This window comes from Dama dama, chromosome 5 (genome assembly GCF_033118175.1).
Source record: "Dama dama isolate Ldn47 chromosome 5, ASM3311817v1, whole genome shotgun sequence".
Classification (NCBI taxonomy): domain Eukaryota; kingdom Metazoa; phylum Chordata; class Mammalia; order Artiodactyla; family Cervidae; genus Dama; species Dama dama.
In genome coordinates, this window is record NC_083685.1 from 106,522,382 (window position 1) to 106,546,975 (window position 24,594).

General features: G+C 48.5%; 1 protein-coding gene across 3 annotated transcripts in view; it reads left to right on the forward strand.

The window, feature by feature from the left end:
- FAM117A (family with sequence similarity 117 member A) overlaps positions 1–24,594 on the forward strand; it is a 42,644-nt gene that overhangs the window by 11,533 nt on the left and 6,517 nt on the right. Inside the window, exons 1-5 of one of the 3 annotated variants that reach the window (XM_061143775.1) lie at positions 1,746–1,813; positions 13,161–13,330; positions 21,732–21,827; positions 23,812–23,922; positions 24,312–24,446. Coding sequence is in view for 1 of the 3 variants with exons in the window: in XM_061143773.1 (XP_060999756.1) it covers positions 13,161–13,330; positions 21,732–21,827; positions 23,812–23,922; positions 24,312–24,446 (512 nt within the window). In the remaining 2 variants the exon portion in view is untranslated. Of the gene's footprint in view, positions 1–1,745; positions 1,814–13,135; positions 13,331–21,731; positions 21,828–23,811; positions 23,923–24,311; positions 24,447–24,594 lie in introns of those variants that run through there. The other 2 variants (XM_061143773.1, XM_061143774.1) reach the window with 2 other exon arrangements.

The following is a 24,594-nucleotide window of genomic DNA, read 5'->3' on the forward strand; positions in this document are numbered from 1 at the left end:
TGCGTCCTTTACCTGAATTTCCACACTGCGACCACCCTAAAGTGTGAGACTATGATTAAGTTGGCCTCAAAGGACTTTTTTCAGGTACTCCAGCCAGTTATGTGAAATGGACTCATGGGCATTTTACTATATTGTGCTGTGCTGTGCTTAGTCGCTCAGTCATGTCCGACTCTTTGGGACCCCATGGACTGTAGCCTACCAGACTCCTCTGTCGATAGGGATTCTCCAGGCAAGAATACTGGAATGGGTTGCCATGCCCTCCACCAGGGGATCTTCCCAACCCAGGGACTGAACCCAGGTCTCCCACATTGCAGGCAGATTCTTTATAGTCTAAGCCACCAGGGAAGCCTAAGAATACTGGAGTGGGTAGCCTATCCCTTCTCCATGGGAACTTCCTGATGCAGGAATCAAACTGGGGTCTCCTACATTGCAGGCAGATTCTTTACCAGCTGAGCTATCTGGGAAGCCCCTTTAGTATATTACTATGCCAGTTTTTATGCTTCCATTGTTTGTTCTTAAGCAGTTATTAGGCTATAAAGGCTATCTGCAGTGTTCTTTGGCTCTGTCTCACCCCAAAATCAGCGCCCAATGGATAGCATCCAGAATCCAGATAAGATGCAAGAGGATGAGAAAAGGCTGTCCCCAAAGTCCTGCTGGGTGCTGTGCAGTGTAGAGGCTTGTGTTAGAGGTGCTGTACAGATGGCCAGAGCTGTCTACTTGGGGGGCATCCTGACCACTGAGTCTTTTTCTTCCAGCTCTTAGAGGCATGGAGGGGACATCTTGGTAATTAACACCCCAGTCTGTTCCCATGGATCATATTCTCCCTTTGCTTCAGGAGGATAAGCCTGTTTTTCTACCTGACTCATAAAAGGTATCATTACTCTCAAGCCGCTTTTGGTTTACGGGCAGATACAAAACCCATCATGAATGGGGAAAATGGTATAACCCACCTTCTATGTCCTCCTCAGCCCCTGAAAGCACATGTGGCGAGGTCACTCGACAAGCATCCTTCTGCTGTGAAGTCATCAGTGGTCTCAGGTGTACAGTGAGGGTAGGAAAAGTCTTCCCAAGGTCATACCTTTCCAGGCTCTTTCTAGAGGAGCCATCTAATCTCGTGTTTCAGACCGGGTTTACCCTGGAGGGACTATATGACCTTTGAGCCTCCCTTAGGAGATCTAAGCAACCAGCACGACCAGGGCTTTAGAGCAGGGGCTGCCCTGGAATGTTGCCTAGCACACTTTGGGGTTTTTCCACCAGGCATAGCCTGGGAATTTGCCTGGGATTTGAGGTCAGGCTGGATCAGTTCCAGAATGTCAGAGGCCAGGTAGGGAATCACTCGGTGGGATGGAGTGGTCTCTTGGGTATTTCCGTTTTGAAGCTGGGAACACAGTAGAACTTGAGTGAAGAGATGGACATAACCAGAGAAGACTTTGCAAGTGGGACAAACTGATCCATGGAGGTTTTCAAGGCTTTGAGGGTTGACCAGAGTCAACCCTAATAGAATTTTAGACCCTGAAGGCAAAGCATGGCCCTGAGAAACAGAATTGATTAATTGCTCTTTAAACCCTCCTCACCAACCCCCAGCCCAAAGCAAAATGAGCCAGAGAAGAGGTCCTGTCAGACCTACTGAGGTGTAGCAAGTGAGCAGACCTGCCCCCTGAGCTCTGATGACTACTCAGCAGTTACCACGTGACAGCCCTTCTGCCTGTGGCAAGCCACAGGTAAATTGAGTGCTATTTATACTCTCCTGCTTGGGGGAGGAGGTGGGAGAGAGGGTCTGGGAGCCCACAATACAACTCTCTGATCAGCCCAGGTAAGACATACCTCACTTTGACTTTCCGCCTGTTTTCTCCCTTAGCTAATTTTGCCCCAGATGACAGCATGGGCTTTGGGGCTTTCAATTTAGCTGACTCTGTCAGTAGCCATCTCTTATTATTCACTGTTTAACAGTTGGGGAATTCTAGAACTAGCTGGGACTCAAACTCTCCAGGTATAACCTCCTGCCTTCTGGGAGGTGAATATTGAGACCTCTGGGGCCATGTGACGATCTTTCCCTGGAGCTCTTCAAGGGCAGGCACTACCATTTTCCTCATCCATCCCTCCTGTCCTGATGAGCAGGAAGTTCTTCCTTTTATCTGGTTGGAATCCCTCCTAATTGAAGTCTTTTTCTGTCCTTTGTTTTTACACTCACACAGTTCACCTTCCTCCTGGGATCTAGCTACCTTCCCTTTAGCTACGTTTACTCATTTTCCTGGATCTCACTGGTTCCTACATTCCTGCTGGAGAGCAGTAATGGTGAATGGATGCCCAGGGCTAACATGGTGGGGCTTAACTGAGGTGACATCCAATTCCAGCTGTGTTCCTGGACCTGTGGGAACCCCTTAAGTCTGCCCAGTCTAGGTCTTGCTCCTGGGATGACATGCCACTTCTTAATTTAGTTTTTTGTTTGTTTTAAAAATTTTGGTCATGCTGGGTAGCGTGCAGAATCTTAGTTTCCCAGCCAGGAATCAAAACTGCCTCCATCCCCTGTATTTCCTGCAAGTGGGAAGTTAGGTCTGGGGCCTGATTTGATTCAAGTAAAACATTTTGGGCACGAACGTTTCACGGATGAAGTTGTGTGCCCATAATGTATCACTTCAGAAGGCACATGGTGTCAGGTCTTCCATTACTAGTAATGCTGAGTTTCTCCAATGTAGTTTTGCATTACTAGTAAAACTGAGGTGGTGACCACCTGTTTTCCCGTTGCAGAAGTACATTATTCTCTTATAAGTGGTTTATGGGGAGATACTTCAGCGTTTAAATATTCTGTTCCCCACAATGTTTTTCCCAGTAGTTTTGGCATCCACTGATGACTCTTCCTGACTGAGCTGTTACTTTGGGAGTTGCATAAAGCTGGTTCTAAACTAACACAGAAGGGCATGAGTATTAATGTGAGCTGTTCTAAAGAGGAATGAGAAATTTTGGAGTTTTGGAATCCACTGGGGGGGAAGACAACAAATTGAGGCCATCAAATTTGGTCAAAGTCTAGGTTATTTTGTGTGACTTGGACTGATAGTAAATTGAGTATCAGCTGCTCACACATATGTTGCTGTCTGGCAGTTCATGAGGTTAGGGAGAAGGCAGGCTAGATGAAGCTAAAAATAAGTCATGATTTGTTTACAAAGCAGAAATTATTTTGACTATTTGAACATTATCTGTAATTCTATTCTTATTTCCTTTTCTTTCACTCACTTTCCACTGTCCTCACTAGAAAAGGGATCCCTCCTTTTTATTTATTTATTTATTTTTTTGGATCCCTCCTTTTTAAATTGTCTTCTTTGTCGTTTTGTCTCACATGCCCAGTGAGTAGAACTCTCCCCTAGACGCAGGTTTGATTGTGCTGGTTCCTAATAGGGGAAAGGAATAGAACCCTTCCAGACTGAACCAAGGCATCCAGCCAGTCATGACAGTTGAGTCTGACAATGAAACACAAGAGGGGAAATGAACTTTGAAAAGTCTTCTGTGGGGAAAAAAGACCTGTGTCTCAAGTTGCTCTGTGGCATTGGAGAAATGTGTGCATGAGGGTGTTCCCAGGCCCTCACCTGGAGAATTCCTGAGAGTATGTGGGGCATACACATTCAGAACAGAAAGCAGGGTAGGGTTCCCATCACGGTCGTCCTCTCACAGGATTTACCGTAGATGAACCTCCCCAACGTCTGGTTCTTCCTTCACCTCTTTTATCTTTAAAGAACTGACTGGACATCATGATTTCTTCTCTGCTTGATAGGAATCAGATTGTCATCCGGAGTGAAGATACTGAAGGTTTATGCATGTCCTCTTGAGTTTCTAGCACTCCAGAAATTCATCATTCCCAAATAAGCAAGGTGTGAGAATTGTTTTTAGGGGGAGAAGGCTAGGCCATGGCTATTTATGCTCTTCTTACAAAGGCCAACTAGATCCCAAAAGAAAGCATGCTCCAATCAGTAACTGCTAGTATTTTGTCCTGTTTTAAGAATGTTGAAAATCCTACAGAACTCCTTTTCAGAGACTTCAGATAAAAGGTGAAAAGTCCACACCACTTCCTTTTCTTCTAACTACAGCTTCTTGAGAACTGAACAAATATCTAAGTAACTGCTGTCTTCTTTTTGTGAGCGCGCACACACACATACGCACATACCCTATCGACTCACCCTTTCCCTCCTTGCTAGGAAGAGTCTGGGACTTCCTTATTTTTTCCCCACAGTGACACCTCCAAAGAGTTTCTCCTGACCCTTCTCTCCAGCCACCTGTAGGCGTGGTCTGCCTCCTGGGGAGTCAGACACACAGCAAGAAATGCTTTCACCTGAGCTACACACTTAGCTATGGAGGGAGTATTAAGTACGGAGTCAGTATTGAGGTCTTGGCTGAAGTTTTTCATTTTTTTTCTCTTTAGTTAAGCCTTCTTGGTAAGGGAAATGTGCTGTTACTCTTTTTTTTTTCTTCTTTCTTTTTAATCTCGTTTCTTTAGTTTCTTCTCCCTGTTATGGTTGAAATGAGCTATTGCTTAGTGTTGAAAGAAGTGTTTAAAGCTCCGGGTTTAATTTTCCCAGCTGGGGTGGATGGGGTCTCCTTGGGCTTTCCAAGGAGGGCCTCTAACTCCTGTACAGTCATATTGGGGATTTCGGTTTGACCACAACTTCCCTCCAAAACCCACATGTCCCTGAGTTAAGCAGTTAAGCGGCGCGGGACCACAAGCAGCTCAGAAGATTGCCTGCACTGCTTAATCCCAACACACATACTAAAATGGAAAAGTAATCCCTCTGAAGCTGCGAGAAGGAACTTCCCCTAATTACTGCAAATCTGGTATTGGGGAAATGTTTAGAAACTCTGAATCTCTGTTTTACTTTGCTCCCCTCCAGATTAGCATTCCTCCTTCCCCCCACCCCCAACAAAAGTGCTGCATCACAGCTAGGAGACAGGACAGGGCCTGCTCCCCCAGTGTGCAACCGGCTGCCTGCCTCAGCCTCCTGGGCGGCCCTGCCTCTGCCTGCTCCCAAAGTGAGGATCAGTGACTGAAAAAAGCATATTGTTAGAAAAACATGTGTGATAGGATCTCATTTAAAAAATATATATATATGCCTACGTATGTGCCCCGAGACCAGGAAGGATTGCTCAGTAGTGATTTCTGAGTGGTGGCATGCATCATTTTTATTTTCAGTTTTGCTAATCTGCATTTTTAAAATTTCCTTTAATATGTTTACAGCTTCTGTTATAATGAAAGTTTTTTCTCTTAAAGAGGGGAGGCGACAAGACTAGTGCTAATGGTTCAAACCTCAGCATCATGAGAAAGCGACTAATAACTTGTTTGTTGAACCTGCCAGTTGCTGAGCTTTGCCACATGTGAAATCTCATTGGCTGTCTCTCTTCTTACTGCTGTAGTCCTTCTTGGATATTTTGGGGTTACTCAGACTCACGGAGTGAGTCTGGAGGATGGATGGAGAGTAGCCTCATCTTACTTCCCAGGCTTCTCTCTCCTGCGTTGCCCAAAAGATAGTAAAATAAGGGAAGTAGCCCTATAGCTGCTCAGCCAGGATCCTTTGGTCAGGGGCTGTTCTCTCCTTGTAAGCTGCTAAGCCTCCACCCTGCAGTCTAGCTCTGGCCAAGTTGAGAAGGGCAGCCACAGATGCCTCACTTCCTGTGTCATATGCTGCCTTCCTCCTGCCCTGACCCCTCCTCCTAAGAGCTGTTGCCCTTCTCCGTTGGTTTCTTGGGGTGGGGGTTTGCTGGTGTGGTCAGGCCTGAGCTGATTTCCAGCCAGGGATATGAGGTCCTTCTGGAGAGTCAGTGGCTGGAGGAACCCCAGAGGCTGAGCTGGCAGCCTGGCCCTTGGGGATTATATTGGCTGCCCCCACTTCAGCCTGGTCAGAAGCTTCTTGTCCTGCTCCTCCTGTGTCACCATTGCTGGCTCATGATGGGCACTTAGAATCTGCTACTGAAGGAATCGATCAGTCTGCTGTGGTGTGCCTGGCCCCTCGTCAGCTGTTCATGTGTTTCCGTCCTATTCACTGTTCCCCAAAGCACAGACACTGGACCGCCGGTCCTCTCCACTCAGAGGCCCCCTCCCCAAAGTCATACACAGGCAGCAGTTGGGAGACAGGGCCAAGTGGCTCCGGAAGATAGCACCTAAGGCTTCTTATCTCCGGTGTGTGCTGTTTTGTTTTTCCCATTTGCTGTTGCCCAAGAACCAAAGCATCCGCCACTGCTCAGCTGCATGGTGAAACAGCCTGGCCCTGTGCCAGGGAGCTTCGCCAGGTGGTTGGGCTGTGGAGGCTGCTGCATGCGATGGGCCGATAATACCCACAGCACTGTAAACAGGACACCCCACCCTCCTGCAGCCACCCAGCCAGTGCCCCGGCAGCCTGTTGCTTTGTCTTGGCCTGTCGTGATAGGGGCGGCTCTTCTCAGACAGGGCAGCCAATTGTCCTGTTTCTCTCCCCCTGTTTCCCAAATCTGAGAGGGTACTTTCCAGAAATGAAACCAGTCCATTTTCCGACCACAAGCAACCGTTCTTTGTGACTTCTCAACGCTTCTCCTTTAACCATAATCACACAATTGCAGGGCACAACCCCATCCCCAGGTCTTTCCGGTGTACCCATGAGGGAGGGAGAGCCCAGGAGCTCCATTTGCAGTCACTCAGGGGACATGCCAGTCTGACCAAGCCGCTGATGCCTACGCCTCCCAGTGGCTGTTTCCCCCGCACTATTCTGTCTGGATGCTGTCCGGCCTGGGTTAGACCAACACTAGGGAAGGAAAAGGCTCTGACTCTAAGCTGTCCCCTTCCTTCCCAGGGGACATTGGTGGCTGGAACTCACCCTGTGTGTCTCCTCTCCCATACTCCCCACTCCCACCTTCAGTCCTAAAAGATCACAGCGTGGGGAAGGGTTAACTGACAACAACTGGTTTGATGTAACCTATCTAACAAAGACTTGAAAGTCTTTTTGCCTCTCATCTTCTGTTCTTTGCAGCAGGGGTCTGACCAGTACCTTGTCTCAGATCAGCAGCAGCATTAGATTAGAAACAAAGTACACAATAAATGTAATGTGCTTGAAATATCCTGAAACCATCCCCTCCACTCCAGGTCTGTGGAGAAATGGTCTTCCATGAAATCGGTCCCTGGTGCCAAAAAAGCTGGGGAGCGCTGCTTCCCTAAGAGATAACAAGCCGGGACTGTGCTCCTGCCGACGACGGAAGAGCAGGTCTGGTGAGGGATGAAGGGTGCATGGTGCGGGCTGCAGTCACATCACAGTGAGGGCCGAGCTGAGATCAGAACCAGATCGCTTACACCCAAGTCCCTTCCAGATATGTCGGGGCCACGCTCCACCAGCCCATGGCCCCTTTGAGGACAGCACAGAACATGCCAGTGTCTGACTTCAGCTTTGGTTTGTGTTGCATCTGGGGGGGAATGTGACACCTTGGTTTTGCCCTTAATCATTTTTGGTGATTTTCCTTTCTTTTTGGGGGGTGTGTGTGTGTAGGAGCAAGTCAGAACCGCCAAAACCCTGAGAGTCTTGGTGAATAACTTTGGTCAGAAATGACTGGAGGGCATGTAGAATTGACCAAAATGGGTGGTTGGTGTCTTACACCAAATTCCAGGATCTTGGGCCCTCCCCAGCCCTGGGGGTGCTAGGGAGTAATGTAGCCTCTGGTTACTGCCCTTGAGAGTGGACCCCTATAGTTCAGCAATGGGGTAGGCTGTGAAGGGTATCCAAGGGCACAGTGTAAGACAGGCATGGTTTCAGACATCCCTGGGGATACTAGACTTTCCCCCAGGTTTCAAAACCTTCTCCAGAAAACCAACCAACCATCTGCCTCCCCCCACCCCTGCAAAACAAAAACAAAAACAAAAACAGACACCCTGATCAGGCCCACAGTCTCCTTCCTCACTCCCCTCCCTGAGGAGCTGCCAGGCGCTCCTTCCTTCAGGTGTGTAGGCAGGTGTCCCATACCCTTGAGGGCATTACTGATACATGAAGGCCGAGAGCCCCCGTAAGCTGATGTAGGAAGAAGGAGGGTTGGGTTTGAACGTATGACTGCTCCTCACTCACTGGGCGACCAAGTTCAATGTGAGACTGGACTTCTCTGTGCCTTGTTTTCCTTATCAATCTTTCTGGAATCCCTTTTAGGAAAACAAAAGACTGTACCCACACAAGTACTTTGGGGTAAAACTTGAAAGCATTATGTAAATGGGGGTATACTTAAAGCCTCAGAATGGAAAAATTCTGAAGGAGGTTTTTGCAACAAATTCTGCTGAGGGGCTGGGAGAGGTGTCTTGAAGAAATCTTTCTCCCCAGAGCTTTTTCTCACCCGTGGAGCCACAGCCCCCTTCCTTCCAACAGCAGTGAAGCGGCTGTTAGGATCATGGTGTTCTGGCCTCTATGCCAGTCTCTGGCTCATCTGCTTCCCACCTGCTCTTTGCTTCTCTGTCATGTAATCTTGTAAACTTGCCCTCCAGAACCCCCACCTCATCCATGGACTCTTAGAGACAGTTTGGGAGAACCACAGGATAGCATTTTGGTGTCTGGCCAGGCTGTCAGCATGGGTCAGAAGCTCCCAGAAATATCTGGATTGCCATCTTCTGATCTTAAACCAAGCATAGAAAAACAAGTGGTTGAAATGCCAGTGTAGGAGATGCAGCTGGGGCTTGAACCTAGCATGCCTGTCACTAACTTACTGAGCAACACGTGCCGGGAAGAGGGGAAAGACATTGGGCCTCCCTGAGCCTCAGAGGAAAGGGACAGCGACTCTGGGGGATTTACTCACAGGGAGCAGGGTGAGCATGGATATGCAAAGCAGACACTCTTGGAATCCAGGTGTAATTAGAGCAGGCTCACCCTTATAATAACAGGTTTTTGATTTTGTGCAAATACTTAATGTATCTGCCAGTGTTCAGCCCTATGCTCTAGATGCTGTGTGGGGTTCAAAGATAAATTAGGCATAGCCCTTGGCCACTGGTTATTTATTATCTGGGAGTTACAAATACTTGTCATCCGAGAGAGGCTGCGAAGTACTAGAAGAGGACACAGCAAGGGCTTCCCTGGGGGTCCAGCAGTTAAGATTCTGTGCTTCCACTGCAGAGGACATGAGTTGGATCTGGTCAGGGAATTAAGATTCTGCATGCTGCACAGAGCAGCCTAGACAGAAAAGAAAGAAGGAAGAGTACAGAGTACTGAGGAAAATCAGAAAATCCTGAGACATTCCTTCCAGGGGACCCAGGAGGCTCTGTCAAGGTGGAGATGGTTAGGCTGGCCCTGATGGATGGGTCAGATTTGCATATGGCCCTGAGCACATGTGCAAAACCTCAGAGGAGGGCAGGCCCAAGTCACAGGTGGGAAATGGTATACAGTGTAGTTTGTCTGGGACATAAGATACCTTGAAGAGTAGTTATGCGTAAAGAAAAGGTAAGTGGGACCAGAACACGAGGCCTTTGAGTACCATCTTTGAAAGAAAGCCTTGAAGAGTTTTAAGAGTGTTAAGGTAAAAAAAAAAAAGTGTTAAGGTCATTTAAAATGATGTGTTGAGGTCACTATAGATTTGGAAAGGTGTTTATAAGGTGAAAACACTGCAAAATAATATGTACAGTGTAATCCCATTTTTTATTTTGAAATATATGTACACACACAACACACAGAAGGCAAGGCCCCCAAGGATGTATATTTCATAGTATTATCAATGAAGCTGAGCACTGAAGAACTGATGCTTTTGAACTGTGGTGTTGGAGAAGATTCTTGAGAGTCCCTTGGACTGCAAGGAGATCCAACCAGTCCATCCTAAAGGAGATCAGACCTGGGTGTTCATTGGAAGGACTGATGTTGAAACTGAAACTCCAATCCTTTGGCCACCTGATGCAAAGAACTGACTCATTTGAAAAGACCCTGATGCTGGGAAAGATTGAGGGCAGGAGGAGAAGGGGACAACAGAGGATGAGATGGTTGGATGGCATCACCGACTCGATGGACATGGGTTTGGGTGGACTCCGGGAGTTGGTGATGGACAGGGAGGCCTGGCGTGCTGCGAACCATGGGGTTGCAAAGAGTCAGACACGACTGAATGACTGAACTGAACTGATCTCTGGGTGTTGAGATTTGAAGTTTTTTTCTTATTTGTTTACATATTTCTTTGCACTACTTTTTTTTTTTTTTTTTAATTTATCTTTTGACTGTGCCATGTGACTTCTGTAATCTTAGTTCCCTGAGAACCTGGGCTCACAGCAGTGAAAGCATGGAGTCTGCTGGACCACCAGGGAAGTTCCCACATTTTTATGTCATTTTTAATTTGTTTTAAGTGAGCACATGTATGATAGCTGAGGGAAATGATCTAGAACTATAGGAATTAGACAAAACCTGAGACTAAAAGTTATCCATGCAATAATATTTATGATATTCAAATTGAGGGGAACCTCTCAAACATCTAATAATATGGGAGTGGCTAAGCAAACTACTGTATATCAACTTGGTAAAATGTTGTTCAGTTGCTAAATTGTGTCCAACTCTTTGCGACCCCATGGATTGCAGCACACCAGGCTTCCTGTCCTTCACTGTCTCCTGGAGTTTGCTCAGATTCATGTCCATTGAGTCGGTGATGATATCTAACCATCTCATCATCTACTGCCCCCTTCTGCCCTCAGTCTTTCCCAGATTGAGGGAAAGATCATCAAGGTCTTTTCCAGTGAGTCAGCTCTTCCCGTTAGGTTGCCAAAATATTGGAGCTTCAGCTTCAGCATCAGTCCTTCCAATGAATATTCAGGGTTGATTTCCTGGTTTGATCTCCTTGCAGTCCATGGGACTCTCAAGTCTTCTCTAGGACCACAGTTTGAAGGCATCAGTTCTTTGATGCTCAGCCTTCTTTATGGTCCAACTCTCACATCCATACATGACTACTAGAAATACATGACTACTAGAAAAACTATAGCTTTGACTATACAGACCTTTGTTGGCAAAGTGGTGTCTTTGCTTTTTTAATACACTGTATTAAAAATGACAGATATGTGGATTGTTCATACTTGGAATTGAGTATGTGAAATGGGTAGAACAAAGAAGAACATCATTAATACATTTCATATTGATTACTGTGTCATGTAATACATTTCACACAGTAAAATGTGTGTAAATATTTAAATGGATTTGGAGAAGGTAGATAGTATTACTAGTGTTTCTCTTTTTTCTATTGTGATAAAACAGACATAGGGGCTTCCCATGTGGTTCAGTGGTAAAGAATCCACCTGCCAATGCAGAAGACTCAGGACTCGCAGGTTCAATTCTGGACCAGGAAGATCCCCTGGAGGAGGAAATTGCAACACACTCCAGTATTCCTGTCTGGAAAAATCCCATGGACAGAGGAGCCTGGTGGGGTCACAGAGTCGCACACACATGACACACATAACATAAAATTTACCGCTTAACCATTTTAAGTTTATGATTCAGTGGCATTAAGTACACTCACAATGTTGTGTGATGATCACCGCTGTCCATTTCCAGAACATTTTCATCTCCCCAAGCAGAAACTGGTGCATGCCTGCTTAGTTGCTTTAAGCATGTCCAACTCTTTGTAACCCTGTGGACTATAGCCACCAGGCTTCTCTGTCTATGGGATTCTCCAGGCAAGAATACTGGAGTGGGTTGCCATGCCTTCTTCCAGGGGATCTTCCCAGTCTAGGATTTGAACCAGTGTCTCTTATGTCCCTTTTATTGGCAGGCAGGTTCATTACCACTAGCTCCACCTGGGAGCAGAAACTCTGTGCCCATTAAATAATACTACTCCATTCCCTTCTCCTGCTAAGCCCCTGGTAATCTGTTCTATTTTCTGTCCCTATGAATTTGCCTATCCTAGGTACCTCATTTAAATGGAATCATGTAATATTTGTTCTTTTGTGTTGGGTTTTTTTTTCACATAGCATAATGTTTTGAAGTTTCATTCATGGTATAGCAGGTATCAGAACCTCATTCCTTTCTGAGACTCTTGTATATGTAGAACACACTGTGTTTATCCATTCATCTGCCAGTGGACACTTGGTTATTTCTACCTCTTGGCTGTTGTGAGTAGTGCTGCTATGAACGTGGGTGTACAAATATCTCTTTGAGACCCCCCTTTCAATTCTTTTGTATATATACTAGAAGTGGAATTGCTGGATTGTATGGTAATTCTTTATTTAACTTTTTGAGGAACTGCCAACCTGTTAGTGTCTTCTTAATATAAAGCTCTTCAAGTTTATTTATATCTACAGTACCCAGTTCCTTTTGCTGTGATTAATGCACACATGAATTATCAAGAGATTAGTACAGATATGAAAGCATTTTGCTTTGTTTAAAGGGAAGAATTTTACAGAGCTTAAGGCCGTAGTGTGTTTTGAATATGGTTGTGGGAGACATAGTCAACTCAGATAACTGAAAGTTACAGATGATTCTACAACTCTTAGATTTTATCAACAGTTTCAACTTTTACCTTCTCCCAGAAAGACTTAATCAAGGTAAAAATAAAATGAGTGGGCTTATAATTGTTTTTTTGTTCTATAATTTTTTTTTGTTCTATTTAGCCAGGGGTCAGAGACAGAGGAGAGAACCAAAAGACTGGGATATTCTCCTGGATCCTGGATAGATGAAAGTAGTTATATCATTCTGTTTGTCTCAGTCACCTAGGTTCCCCAGAGCTAATGGTCTTGAAGGAAGTAGGAAGTGTCCTTCAGTTAATCGGGTTGATTTTGTGCATAGGAGCCCTGCAATCAGAAATGCAAGGGAGAAGAAGGCAGAAAACAAAAGATGAAGGAAAACTTGGTTTTTGTCCACTTCCAGCAATCCAGTTCTTTTTTTATTGATGGGAAACAGACCTCTCTCAGGAAACTCAGTGTGGAGACCTGGAGTTCACAGTTCGTAGTCCATTAGGAACAGGAGAAAGAGGACATATATAAAGTAATCCCTCATTGAGAGGGACATGGTGTAAATTGTTTCCAGTGACAAAGACCAGCTGGTTAAGTCAGGAGAGCTTTGGTCAAGCTGTATGTGCTTTTAAGGGCTGCTTCGGATTCCTGTAGGAGGGAAGTGAGTGAAGATGCAGCAGTTCAGCCAGGCTTCCTAAAAGAGAGATGGTCGATTACCACGTCTGCTTCTTCCATGCTGACCTCTAGGTGTACGGGCTGTGCTCTCTTCCAGCCAGCGTCCCATGTTCTGTGGCCCCAGAAAAACCAGTGTGTAGGCCTCAGCCACCCCAGGTCCGACGTACATTCTCCTTGGACACCATCCTCAGCTCCTACCTTCTGGGCCAGTGGCCACGAGATGCTGACGGGGCCTTCACCTGCTGTACCAACGACAAGGCCACCCAGGTAACGAAGCTCTCTCTAATGGGGTGAGGGGTAAGGATGGGGTGGTGGGGTGACTGAGAAGGTCTTGGGTCTACTTATCAACCCTCAGTCATTGACATGACTTGTTCTCGGTTTCAGCTATACATATTCACTATACATGAAAAGCTATATACATATAATTTTTCATCATCTCATGTTTACCAGCTTGGTTCTCTTTGTAAATTTACCTGAAAATGAGTTTGCATTCCACCTGTTGGGAGAAAGAAGGCAATTTGGCAAACCATTTGTCTTTGAGTATTCATGTGTAGATATGCAAGAGTTGATTTTGGAATTTATTCTAGATTTTAATAAATGAGATTTACCTTGCTAAAACAAGCCAACATTCAGCTGAGTATGCATTCCCCAGACAACTGGAAGAGGTGGCCACAATGTGTGTTGAGCCAGGATATATCCTACTGGAGCAACAGGAGTGGAAAGTTCTCAGATAATGGAGAGTTGATCCTCAGTCAGCAGCCCTATCTGGGATTTTAGGGGACCCATTTGAGTCCTCTGGAGCCCAGGTCCTCTCTTCAGGGTGTTTTTCTTTTCATTAAGAATCCTAAACTTAGAAGGAATCTCTACAATCATCTGGTTCATTGGTCAGTTTTTGAATAAAGTAGTATTAGCCTGAGCAAGAAGTTGTCTCATGTGTGAAATTATACAAAGATATTTCTTCATCTGACTGAGGACTTTGACCTTTTCAGCAGTTAAGTTTTTAAGAATCAAATCTTCTCCTTTTGATGCAGTTTAAGCCCATTCCTGTTCAACTTCAGGACAAATGAGTTGTTCTCAGGAAAGAGGAAACAGGGTGGGGAGAACACAGGCTCAGAGGCGAGGCAGCCCGCGTCCTGGGGGATGCTGGGCCAGTTGCTCTTCCTTTGCAGTCGCTGGAGTGTGCCCATCCCGCCTGATCGGAGGTGGGGTGCTGGCCAAGTGGGAAAGGCTTTTGTGTGCTCACTTCCCCTGTCTCCTCTGTTGAGCACATCTCATCAGTCCCTTTTATTTATTTTTTAAATGAGATCCATTTTCAAATGTTATTAGTGAATGTTTGAATGCCCAGTGCTGTTCTTGGCATGTCAGAGTGAAGAACAAGGAAATGAGAACAAGGTTTGGCCTTGGTGAGTTTGGATGCCAGTTCCATGAAGGCCAGTAAACCGGGAGCCAAGGGATGAGATGGGGCCAAGTGTCTGGCACAGTTTACAGGAGGGACATTCTCACAGGAATACGCCACCTTGGAGCAACAAAAGTTTGCAGTTAAAATCGATGGCCCTTTTTAGATCTAGGAACAGACTGTAAAGCATGCTCAAATAGGCCTACTTTCCAGGAGCCCTGGACACTGTTGTTCCCTGTGTCCCCTGAAAAGGGCAAGTAGTTTACGTTATGCTTCCCCATCACAGGCCTGGAGCACACATCCCTTTCTCTTTTGAGAGAATGGTTAGTCCAAGTAACGTGTCTAGTCATGGAGGGCTTCCTGGAGGAGCAGGTCTTGAGGTTGCTTCAGATGTGCTCATGATTACACCCGCTTCATCAGACAGCAGGCTTCCACGCACCCCATCTATCCCTGAATCCCCATCTCTCTCATTTCCTGCTCTCCGCCTTCTAGGAAGCCTCCATCCCACTCCTCAGATGGCGTTCTCTTTGTCAACTCAGAGCAGGGTTGGCCTCAGATGTTCCCTGGCCGGATTTAGAGGCATGGGCTCTAGGCTGTGTGTTTTTGCTCAGGCTCCAGCTGCAGGCCAGATCTTTTATATAACAAGTCTGGGCTTCTTGCCACAGCGAGACAGAGGTCAGCGATGCGCCTCCATGGGTCTGGCAAGGCTGAGCTTTGCAGCTTTCCTCTTTCCCTGGGATCGGCTCCAGCCCTCGAGGAACTCTTAGCAACCTGTCAATATTGTGGCTGCAGTGAGGAGGTGGGAGAATTCTGATCAACATAGGCATCCAAACCCAAGTATGTGCTCGGCCCGTCTTTCATTCCTGGCCTTCTGGGAGTTTTCTGCTTCTAGGTTTTGGGCTCCATTCAAATTCCTGCCTTAAGCACCCTGGCCTGGCACAAGCTACCTTCTTCAACACTGGGATTACACCAGGAACCCAAGCCTCTCCTGACATCTCCCAAAGTAACTGGTACTCCTTCCTTACAGAGCACAGCTACATCACCTAGAAAGGACTGGAGATGGGGGAGATACAAGGGGTGTAGTGAAGAGTGGAGGGAAGGTAGCGAGGCCAGACCTACCAAAATTCTTGAAAGCTTTCAGTTCAGTTCAGTCCGACTCTTTGTGACCCCATGGACTGCAGCAGTTGCTAAAAATAGATGATGCCAGCACCTTTTCCTAATTCCTTTGAGCTTGAGGGGGGGACATCCCACCCCTCCCCCACCTCCTGTGCTGTCTTCTAGCCACACCAGGGTAGTACTTCCACCACATTTGGAAGGCCCCCTCTTCTGCTCTATTAGTTGTGCCGCCGACCCCTGCCTCCACCCCTCCTCATGCATCCCTCCAGCCAGCCACCAGACTGTGTGTTTGAAGACCTCATCACCCTGGCGCTCCTGGGGCAGGACTCGCAATGAGGACAGCAGCCACAGTCATGGGGTAGGCCAAGCAGCTCAGCTCCCCTCTCCAAACCCCTGGAGCGGGCAAGAGCCCTGCAAGTTTCACATGAGAACACACTGTCCTCAAGGCTTCTCCCAAGGCAGAAGATGGAGTTAAAGTTCTCAGTTCTTGAAGGTAGCAGGTTGCAAACAGTCCCAGTATTCTCTCCTTGGGCTTAGCTGTGTTTTAAGCCCTTAGGAAAGCACAAAGGAAGCATGGGTGGTTCCCAGGCAACTTGTCTGATGTAGAGAGCTAGCTTACCCAGATATTTGGGGCAAGTGAGGAAGAGAATGTGGGTGGACCTTATTTGGTTCTTCTAAGGGGGTGTGAATGTGGTTATCTGGGAAGGAGGGCTTTGGAGCTGCTCATGTTCTGAGCCAGGATGTGCATCAGGAGCAAGAGGACCAGATCTCCCAGAGGTCAGCATGGTGGGTGTAAGGAAGAACTTGGGTGCAGTGGGTGCTGGACACAGAAGGCACAGTCAGTGAGGACTAGGAAGGTTCCTCTGTGGCGTCACCATCATCTGGAGGTGTCTTTCTGTCTCGGAAAACTGTGCCAGGATTGTCCAGGTCAGTCTGCCCTCCCACAGGTCAGCTGGTCACTCAGAGCTGGCCACCAAGTGCTGTGGCCAGTCCCTCCCAGCGCTGGGCCTGGGCGGGTGGTGGCAGTCGCCCCCTCCCTTCTTTTTTTTTTGTTTTTTTTTTTTTTGCCCCCTCCCTTCTTTCTGGGAGTCTTCTGAAGGGAGGAAGTGGTCTTACCACAGTGGGATGACTGTTGGAGCCACTGGTGTTCTCATCCTGCAGACAGATGCAACCCTGGGTGCCTGTTCGACTGGCCCCATCCTGCTCATCCCTAGCCCCGTTTCCTCTTCAGGCTCCAGGTGAGGTGGGGAAATGCCCCGATGATAGACCCTTTTTCTCCCTTTAGGTCTGAGTTACCTTTGGGGGAAAAAATTAGATTAAGTCCTTGACTATCAGGGCAGAGGTGGCAGGCTTTGTTTAGAAAGGCTGTTTTTTCCCTTTGTTTTCCCTTTCTATGACTTTCCTGACCTCTGTGCTGTCCTTCTCTTTTCCCCAACACAGTGCCTCAGCATTTGGTGATGACACACAACTCAGTCTGCTCATCACGGGCCTTTTTTTGTGGTTGTGAGGGTCTGGGCACAATGCCTGTTTCCCAAACTGGTGAGCAGAACCAGTTGTTCAGTATATGGTTTGATGGCAACTCAGAATATTTGAAAATGGGTCCATGATGGAAAATTTGAGGGTTGCAGACACTGTGAGACCAGACAGAACTCTAACTCTGCAGCTAGAGTTCTTGGTGCTGGCTGGCCAACCATCCTCAGAGCCCTCCCTGCCTCTTTTTCTGGCCAGAGTCCCAAATGGTTGATTCCCTGCTGAATTTCAGCTCGCCATGTAGTTACTGAGCATCTATACTAGGTCAGGCACCATGCTGCTCTGCACATCCGCATAGTAGGTACACACTGGGTTGTGTCCTCAGAGCCCAGCTGAGGTCACTGGAGAAAGTGAGGACCAGGACTCTTCCTGCCTCAGAATCTGGACAGAAGTTTAGTAGGCTGTGGGGCAGAGGAAGAGGTTCCAGTTTGGGGGGTTTTGGCTCCATCTCACCCCTGCCCTCTTGTTAGATCAGGCTGCTGTTTGGAAAGCTGTCTTCACCCTAACCCAGTTTTCCCACATGTTGCTCCGAGACTTCAGAGTCCCAGGCAACGCTTCCTTGGTCTAACCCACATCAGTTTTGCATAATCCGAGCATCATCTGCATAGTTGGCTGATGCCACTCATGACCAGTAAGTAGCCCTGCTCTCTCAGCTGCTCCCCAAGGCCAGGGTGTTAAAATAAATCTGTTCCAGTGTGTGAGTCCCTTTGACAAACACGACTGGCCTGCTGAGCTCAAGCTTTATCCTGCTTCCAGAAGACCATCTGGAACAACTACTTATGGTGCTGTCACACAGCCTGGCTTGACCCCTGTTGTGCCATAAAGGGTTGCTCTTTGAAGAGTAGCCTTCCTTAGCCTTGACTTTTCTGTGCTCCAAGGAGACCTTGGACCAGATGTCTGGGGTGAGACTCAAGAGGAGGAGCCTGTCTACCCAGGAGCACTGGAAATAAGGCACAGACATGGTCCCTCTCTTGATGCTCCCAGTTCAGTTGGAGTGGCCAAAGCCCACACCTGTGCACATGCCTGCCTGAAGAATACTCAACGGCAGTGTGTAAGCGGCTTCAAACACAGGGTAACCTACTGTATAGGTTCCTGAGGCTGATGTAAAAATTACCTCAAACTTAGTGGCTTAAAATGATGGCAGTTTATTGTCATAGTTCTGAAAGTCAAAAGTCTGAATTTCATTCCACTGGGCCAAGATCAAGGTGTTGGCTGGGCTATACTCTTCTTTGGAGGCTCTTTGGGAGACCCATTCCTTGCATCTTCCAGCTTCTGGTGGCTGCCGGCATTCTTTGGCTTGTGGCCACATCACTCCACTGTCTGCCTCCATGGTCACATCTTCTTCTGTGAGTCACAGGGTCACATCTTCTGTGAGTGTCTCTGTTTCCCTCTTACAAGGACACTTTTAATGGCATTAGGGCCCACCAGGGTAAACTTCCCATCTCAAGAGCCTTAACTTAATTGTATCTGCAAACGCTTTCTCATATAAGGTAATAGTAACAGGTCCCAGGGATTAGGACCTGATTTCTTTGGGGGGCCATTTTCAATCTATCACACCTACTGATGTCGCCTACTACTTTGCCCCTTGCTCACTCTATCCCAGCCACACCGATCTCCTTATCGTTCACAAACCTGCCAGACTGGCTCCTCCTGCTTCAGGACCTTTGCACTTGCTGTTCCCTCCATGTGGGTCACTATCACCTGTGATATCTCCGTGGCTCACTCCTCATCGCCTTCATGTTTTCATCAGATTCTCCCTTTTCACTGAGGACTTCCCTGACATTTAAAGTCATGTTCCCCAATCCAACATTCCTATTGTCTTTCTTTAAAAAAAAAAAATTATTTACCTTTGGCTACACTGGGTCTTTGTTGCCGCTCACAGGCTTTCTCTAATTGTGGCGAGCGGGGACGACTCTCTAGTTGTGATGTTGCCTGGGCTTCTCACTGCAGTGGCTTTGACTTCTCTTGTGGAGCACCGGGGCTCTAGGCAACAGGCTCAGCAGTTGTGGTGTACAGGTTTAGTTGCTCTGAGGCGTGTGGCATCTTCCCAGACCAGGGAATTGAACCCATGTTCCCTGCATTGGCAGGTGGATTTTTAACCACTAGAGTCCCAGGGCAGTCCCTCCTATCTCCTGTCTTTGCTGTATTTTTCTCTTTTACCTATCACTGTTTAAACTGTGCCTCCACCTAGAATGTACACTCAAAGGGGATGAGAATTTTTGTTCTTTTGTGTGTTGTTATATTCCCTAGCACCTGGAATAGTACCTGATACACAGTTTGCATTCAGTTACTCTTTGTTGAATGCACATGTGATGTGTGCTCTGAACCCACGTGATCAGAGAAGATGCAGAGGGCGGCAACAGGCCACATGAGGTGGAAAGTTAAGAAGGGCTCCCTGATGGCAAGGCTGGGAAGAGCTGGTAGAGCACACTGCCTTAGTTGGGGACGCCAGACTTAGAGGGTCAAGGGATAAGGAAAGACAGAGGAGATGGAGCCACATTTGTCTGTATGACAGAGAGCCCAGGGTGGAGGGTAAGATGGTGATGTCTGTGGCGAGGGGTGGGTGTTGAGGCAAAGCGATGGGCGATGGCCTTTAGTAGCACAGTTTACAGAGTAGGCAGTAGTTGCCAGCAGATGCTGCTGAGCAGACTGAGGTGCGGTGGACTGAGGACTGAGAGAGGAGAGGATCCCAGCTGCCGTGAGTTTTCACATCCATTCTAGCCTCTAGCGCTGGCCTACACTTCTCCTTCCACCCCCTCACATACCTCAGAAGAAAGAGGCAGTTGAAAAGTTTTCAAGAGATGTTAGTAGACCCGGGGGAAAGCCTGAAGGTGGCTGATTTTCCGCCTTCTCACCACGCACCTGTGGGTGCAGTATCTTCCTAGAGGAGGAGAAACGGGCGACGCCTTAGCCTTTGTCACCCCTCCTCTGCAGCCTCTGCCATCTTTCCAGGGACAACAAGCTTGAGTGGAGCTCAGCTCTAGTGAGCAGAACTAGTTATATATTGGTTTGGCTTGGAAACCTGGTAGAGAGGAACGTGTGTGCATCTGCCCAGCTCAGGGGCTATGGGAGAGGGGGCTTCTCCTCTCTTTTCAGTATATGCAGTGGTGGGGATTTTCTGAGGCTGTGTCCGCCAATGCTCTGATGGGCATTTGGAAGCAGACCAGCTGCTTGGTTTCCCCTGTCAAAGCCAGCTCCACCTCCAGGCATTGGGGTACAGCCTGAGTCCACCCTTCTGCGGAAGAAGGGACGGTGGGGCTGCATCTCTGGAGGGGTCCCCCTTGTGGTGCTGGCCTCAGAGAAAGGAGTCGAGGCAGTCGTCTCACCCTGGCTGTCTTGCATGGCCCGGCAGAGGTCCTGATGGGTGGGCAGCTGGGAGAAGGAAGAGGCAGAAGGAAGAAGAAGAGAAGGGAGGCTCAGCCCCCTGTGGCCCCTCTCCTGCAGCTGTCGCGCAGGGCAGCCTGCTCCCACAGCCCCGCTCAGACTGCCCCCACTGAGCTGTTCTTAACAGCTGTTGGGTGGTGAGTTGTTGGGCTTTTTCCCTCTTATCCTCCCCCTTTTCTGTTTGCAACAACCTCTCGGGGGAGGTCAACGGATCTGTTGGAGGAGACAGTTCCCAGGCCCTCATGGTTTTGGCAGCTTGTGCAAAGAAGTTAGAGAGGAACTGGTTCCACTGGAGCCTCCCCCTTGGGCCCCTCCCTTGGAATGGAAGTAGGGATGCTGGCGGGGGAGATGGACCATGTCCGCCTCTGCCTCATGCTTACAGTCAACCGCTTCCCCCCTCCAGCGGGGCTCAGGAAGTGGGTCTACAGCTGCCCCTGCCTCCATCCTGGGTCCTCTGTCTTCTGCTCAGTGGGAGGAAGAATGGTGGGCTGAGGGCCTGGTTCTTACAGTGGCAGAGCAGGGCCTAGGAGAAGGAGCTGCGATAGAGCCAAGAGAGATCAGACGTCTGGGTTGAGTTCAGAATTCTGGCTCCCCTCTTTGTGAAAATCCCTCCTGCCATGTATTCAGGGGGACGCTGGGGCCCCCAACACTCTATGGACAGGGAAACATCCCAGAACAAGCTTGAGGCACTACGCTGCAAGAAGTCTCCTGCTTCAGTCCAAGATGGAGAGCAGGGCATCTCTGTTGAGCTTTTCCCTCTCTTATCAATTAGTGACTCCTTAATGGGGTCTCGTCTGGTAACTTGTTTTCATTAGACTCACAGGAACCTGGGCCCGTACTGGGCTCTTAGATGGGCAGGGAATCAGGGATGCCAGCAGTTCCCTGAACTCAAGCTCGTTTAGACCTGGTTAGGATAGAGAGGGACAAAACTCGTCCTCACTGCTGGGGAGAAGCACCTGGACTTTCTGGGGCTATAATCCATGTGCAAAGGTCTTAAGAGAGTAAAGAGCAGGTTGTCCTCATTGGCTTATCAGGGACAGTTTGCTGGAGGATGTGGGAAGAGGCAGTGCAGGTGGAGAAGCCTGAAAGAGTAAGAGGGGCTGGCGGCATCCTGGGGGTTGAGATGAGAGAAGGTGAGAGAAGACCACCCAGAGCCACCACCTGTGTCCTGAAAATGGTGTGTCGCTTCCCCAGGGCTCATTTGAGGAGCTGAGCTGTCTCACTGGGTTTCTCTCCCTGCAGACCCCCCTATCCTGGCAAGAGCTTGAAGGCGAGCGGGCCATCTCCTGCACACACAAGCGCTCAGCGTCCTGGGGCAGCACAGACCACCGGAAAGAGGTAACCGCCCTCTTTGATGCCCCGGCCAGGGAAGCTGCCTCTTGTCTCCTCCTAGCACCATCTGCTCCAAAGTGGACCCACATTTTCAGTCTCACCCGCCTTGATCTAGCCTCTTCCTGATGAGATGACGTCTTCGTAGCTGCCTCCCAGCCTCCTGGTGGCCTGGATTTATGAGCCCAAGCCCTCCTGTAGGCAGGGGCTTGGCCCGAACCTACTGCTGCCCTCCAACAGCCAAGTTCAGGGTGGGGGTGGCCATTGTTCCCTCTTCACTTTGAGGTTGCATCCAGATAAGCAGTTCAGAGACCAGAGAGAGACAGAGAACAAGTTTTCTGGGAATTGGAAGCCTCCAACCTCACTACTTAGCCACTCATCCAGCCTTATTTTTAAAAGCAGAGAAAAAAATAAATAAATAAAAGCAGAGAAAACTAGTGAAAATAGTGATAGGTTCCCAAACACTCCTTCCTGGCCCTCCCTCCCTCTCATGAAGGCCCTTGGGGTTTGAGGGTGAGGAGAGAAAAAGCCATAGACTGGATTCCAAGGCTCCCACCCCAGGAGGACCAGCTTGCCAGGGGTCACCGTTTACAGGGCAGTAGCTTCTGCCCTCTTGGCTGCAAGAACAGAAGGAGAATTGTTGTTGTTGTTGAGTCGCTCAGTCACGTCTGACTCTTTGCCACCCCACGGACTGTAGCACGCCAGGTTTCCCTGTCCTGCATATTCTCCCAGTAGGAGAAGATGAAATATTTAAGGCTAGTGGGAAATACAAAGTATTTGCAATTTGTAATTATCAGAATATTTACATTAAGGATCAGTAGGTCCAGAATTACAAAGTGACTGGGATAACTTTGGAAGTTGTTGATGATGCTCCATAATTGTTACCGGATGTAAAGTTGGGACAAAAGCTGATATTCCTTCTGGAGAGGCTGCTCCTTGGTCAGCACAGTCTACTTTAAAATGGGGGCAGGGGGAGCTCCCCTGGTGGTCCAGTGGTTAAGAATCCTCAATGCAAGGGACACCGGTTCCATCCCTGATCCAGGAAGATCCCACATGCCCACAGAGCAACTTGGCCTGTGTGCCATACTGAGCCAGCCAGCCCTCTAGAGCCTGAGAGCTGCAGCTCCTGAAGCCCATGTGTCTAGAGCCCATCTCCACAGCAAGAGGAACCACTGCAATGAGAAACCCACGTGCTGCAACAAAGAGTAGCCCCAGCTCAGGGGCCACAACAAGAGAAAGCCCTCGAGCAGCAAGGAAGACCCACCACAGCCCCTGCCCCCCAAATAATAATCATAATAAAATAGGGGGAATTCCTTCTGTCCTTCCTGGTCCCAGGGCCTCTGAGATAGCTGTGAATATACTTTGAGGAGTGAATGTAAAAACATCATTTCCCATTTTTATTAATAGAGTAGTTTTCCATAACTTTGGAATCTGTGAAAGACAAAAATGGTTTCAGTGTTGTATACTTTTTATTTTTTCGAACCTGAGCCACCTGTGGAAAAACATGGTAATTCAAAACATCCAAAAAAAAAAAAAAAATCCAATAATCTGGTCAATATGGTGTCTAACTTGCCTGGTGAGCATAGCATCACAGATTTGAACACCACTGAAGTATTTTGAGATGGAAGATTAACTTCCATCTTCTTTTTATGTATTTTATGTATCCTGAGCTTTTGGCAGGAGCCACGCCTGAGAGAGAGGCTTCCCAGGTGTCGCTAGTGGTAAAGCACCTGCCTGCCAGTGCAGGAAGTGTAAGAGATATGGGGTTTGATCCCTGGGTTGGGAAGATCCCCTGGAGGAGGGCATGGCAACCCACTCCAGTATTCTTGCCTGGAGAATGCCATGGACAGAGGAGCCTGGCAGGCCACAGTGCATGGGCTCGCACACAGTCAGACGCTCCTGAAGCGACTTTGCACGCACACCTGGGAGGGGGGACCCCGTGCACCTTTGCTTTGCTTCACCTGCCTGTCCTCTCCCCTCTGCTGGCCGCCAGATCACCAAGTTGAAGCAACAGCTGCAGAGGACAAAGCTGAGCCGCAGTGGGAAAGAGAAGGAGCGGGGCTCCCCACTCCAAGGGGACCATGCTGTGCGGGGAGCACTGAGGGTACGTCTGTCCCCCAGCCCTCTCCCCGCCCATCCTCCGTGCTGGGCCCCCTGGCGCGGGCAGGTCCTCCGAGCCCTTCCTCGCTGCAGGGCCTGAGTGCCGGGGAAAGTTCTGATGCAACATTGGAAAGGGCACATGCTGCATGTCTCTGTCCTCCATCCCCACCCCCTGAACACTTGAGGCCGCAGTACAGACTCTAAAAGACTCTAAAAGCACACTCTGGACCTCTGCCTTATAGAGAAAGCCCCACTGAATTGGTAACTGTCCCCAAACTCTCCTTTACCCACTTGGTTCTGCTGTGTAGACAAGACTGTTACCCACTGGTCAGAACTGATACCTGGATGGGGTCTGGTGGGGTTCAGTGATGGCCTCATCTGCCTCCTCCTCAGGCGTCCCCTCCCAGCTTCCCCGCAGGGTCCCCTGTCCTGAGACTCAGCCCCTGCCTGCACCGGAGCCTGGAAGGGCTCAACCAAGAGCTGGAGGAGGTGTTTGTGAAGGACCAGGGTGAAGAGGAGCTGCTGCGGGTGAGTGGGGGCCACACCCTGGGTGCACAGACAGCCGCATCTTGCTGAGTCTGGACACCGTCTGGGGGTGCACAGGCCATGCGCCTGTCAACAGAGCAGCGTGCCAACACCACCCCATGGGAGAAATACAAATGGGGTTTATTAGACT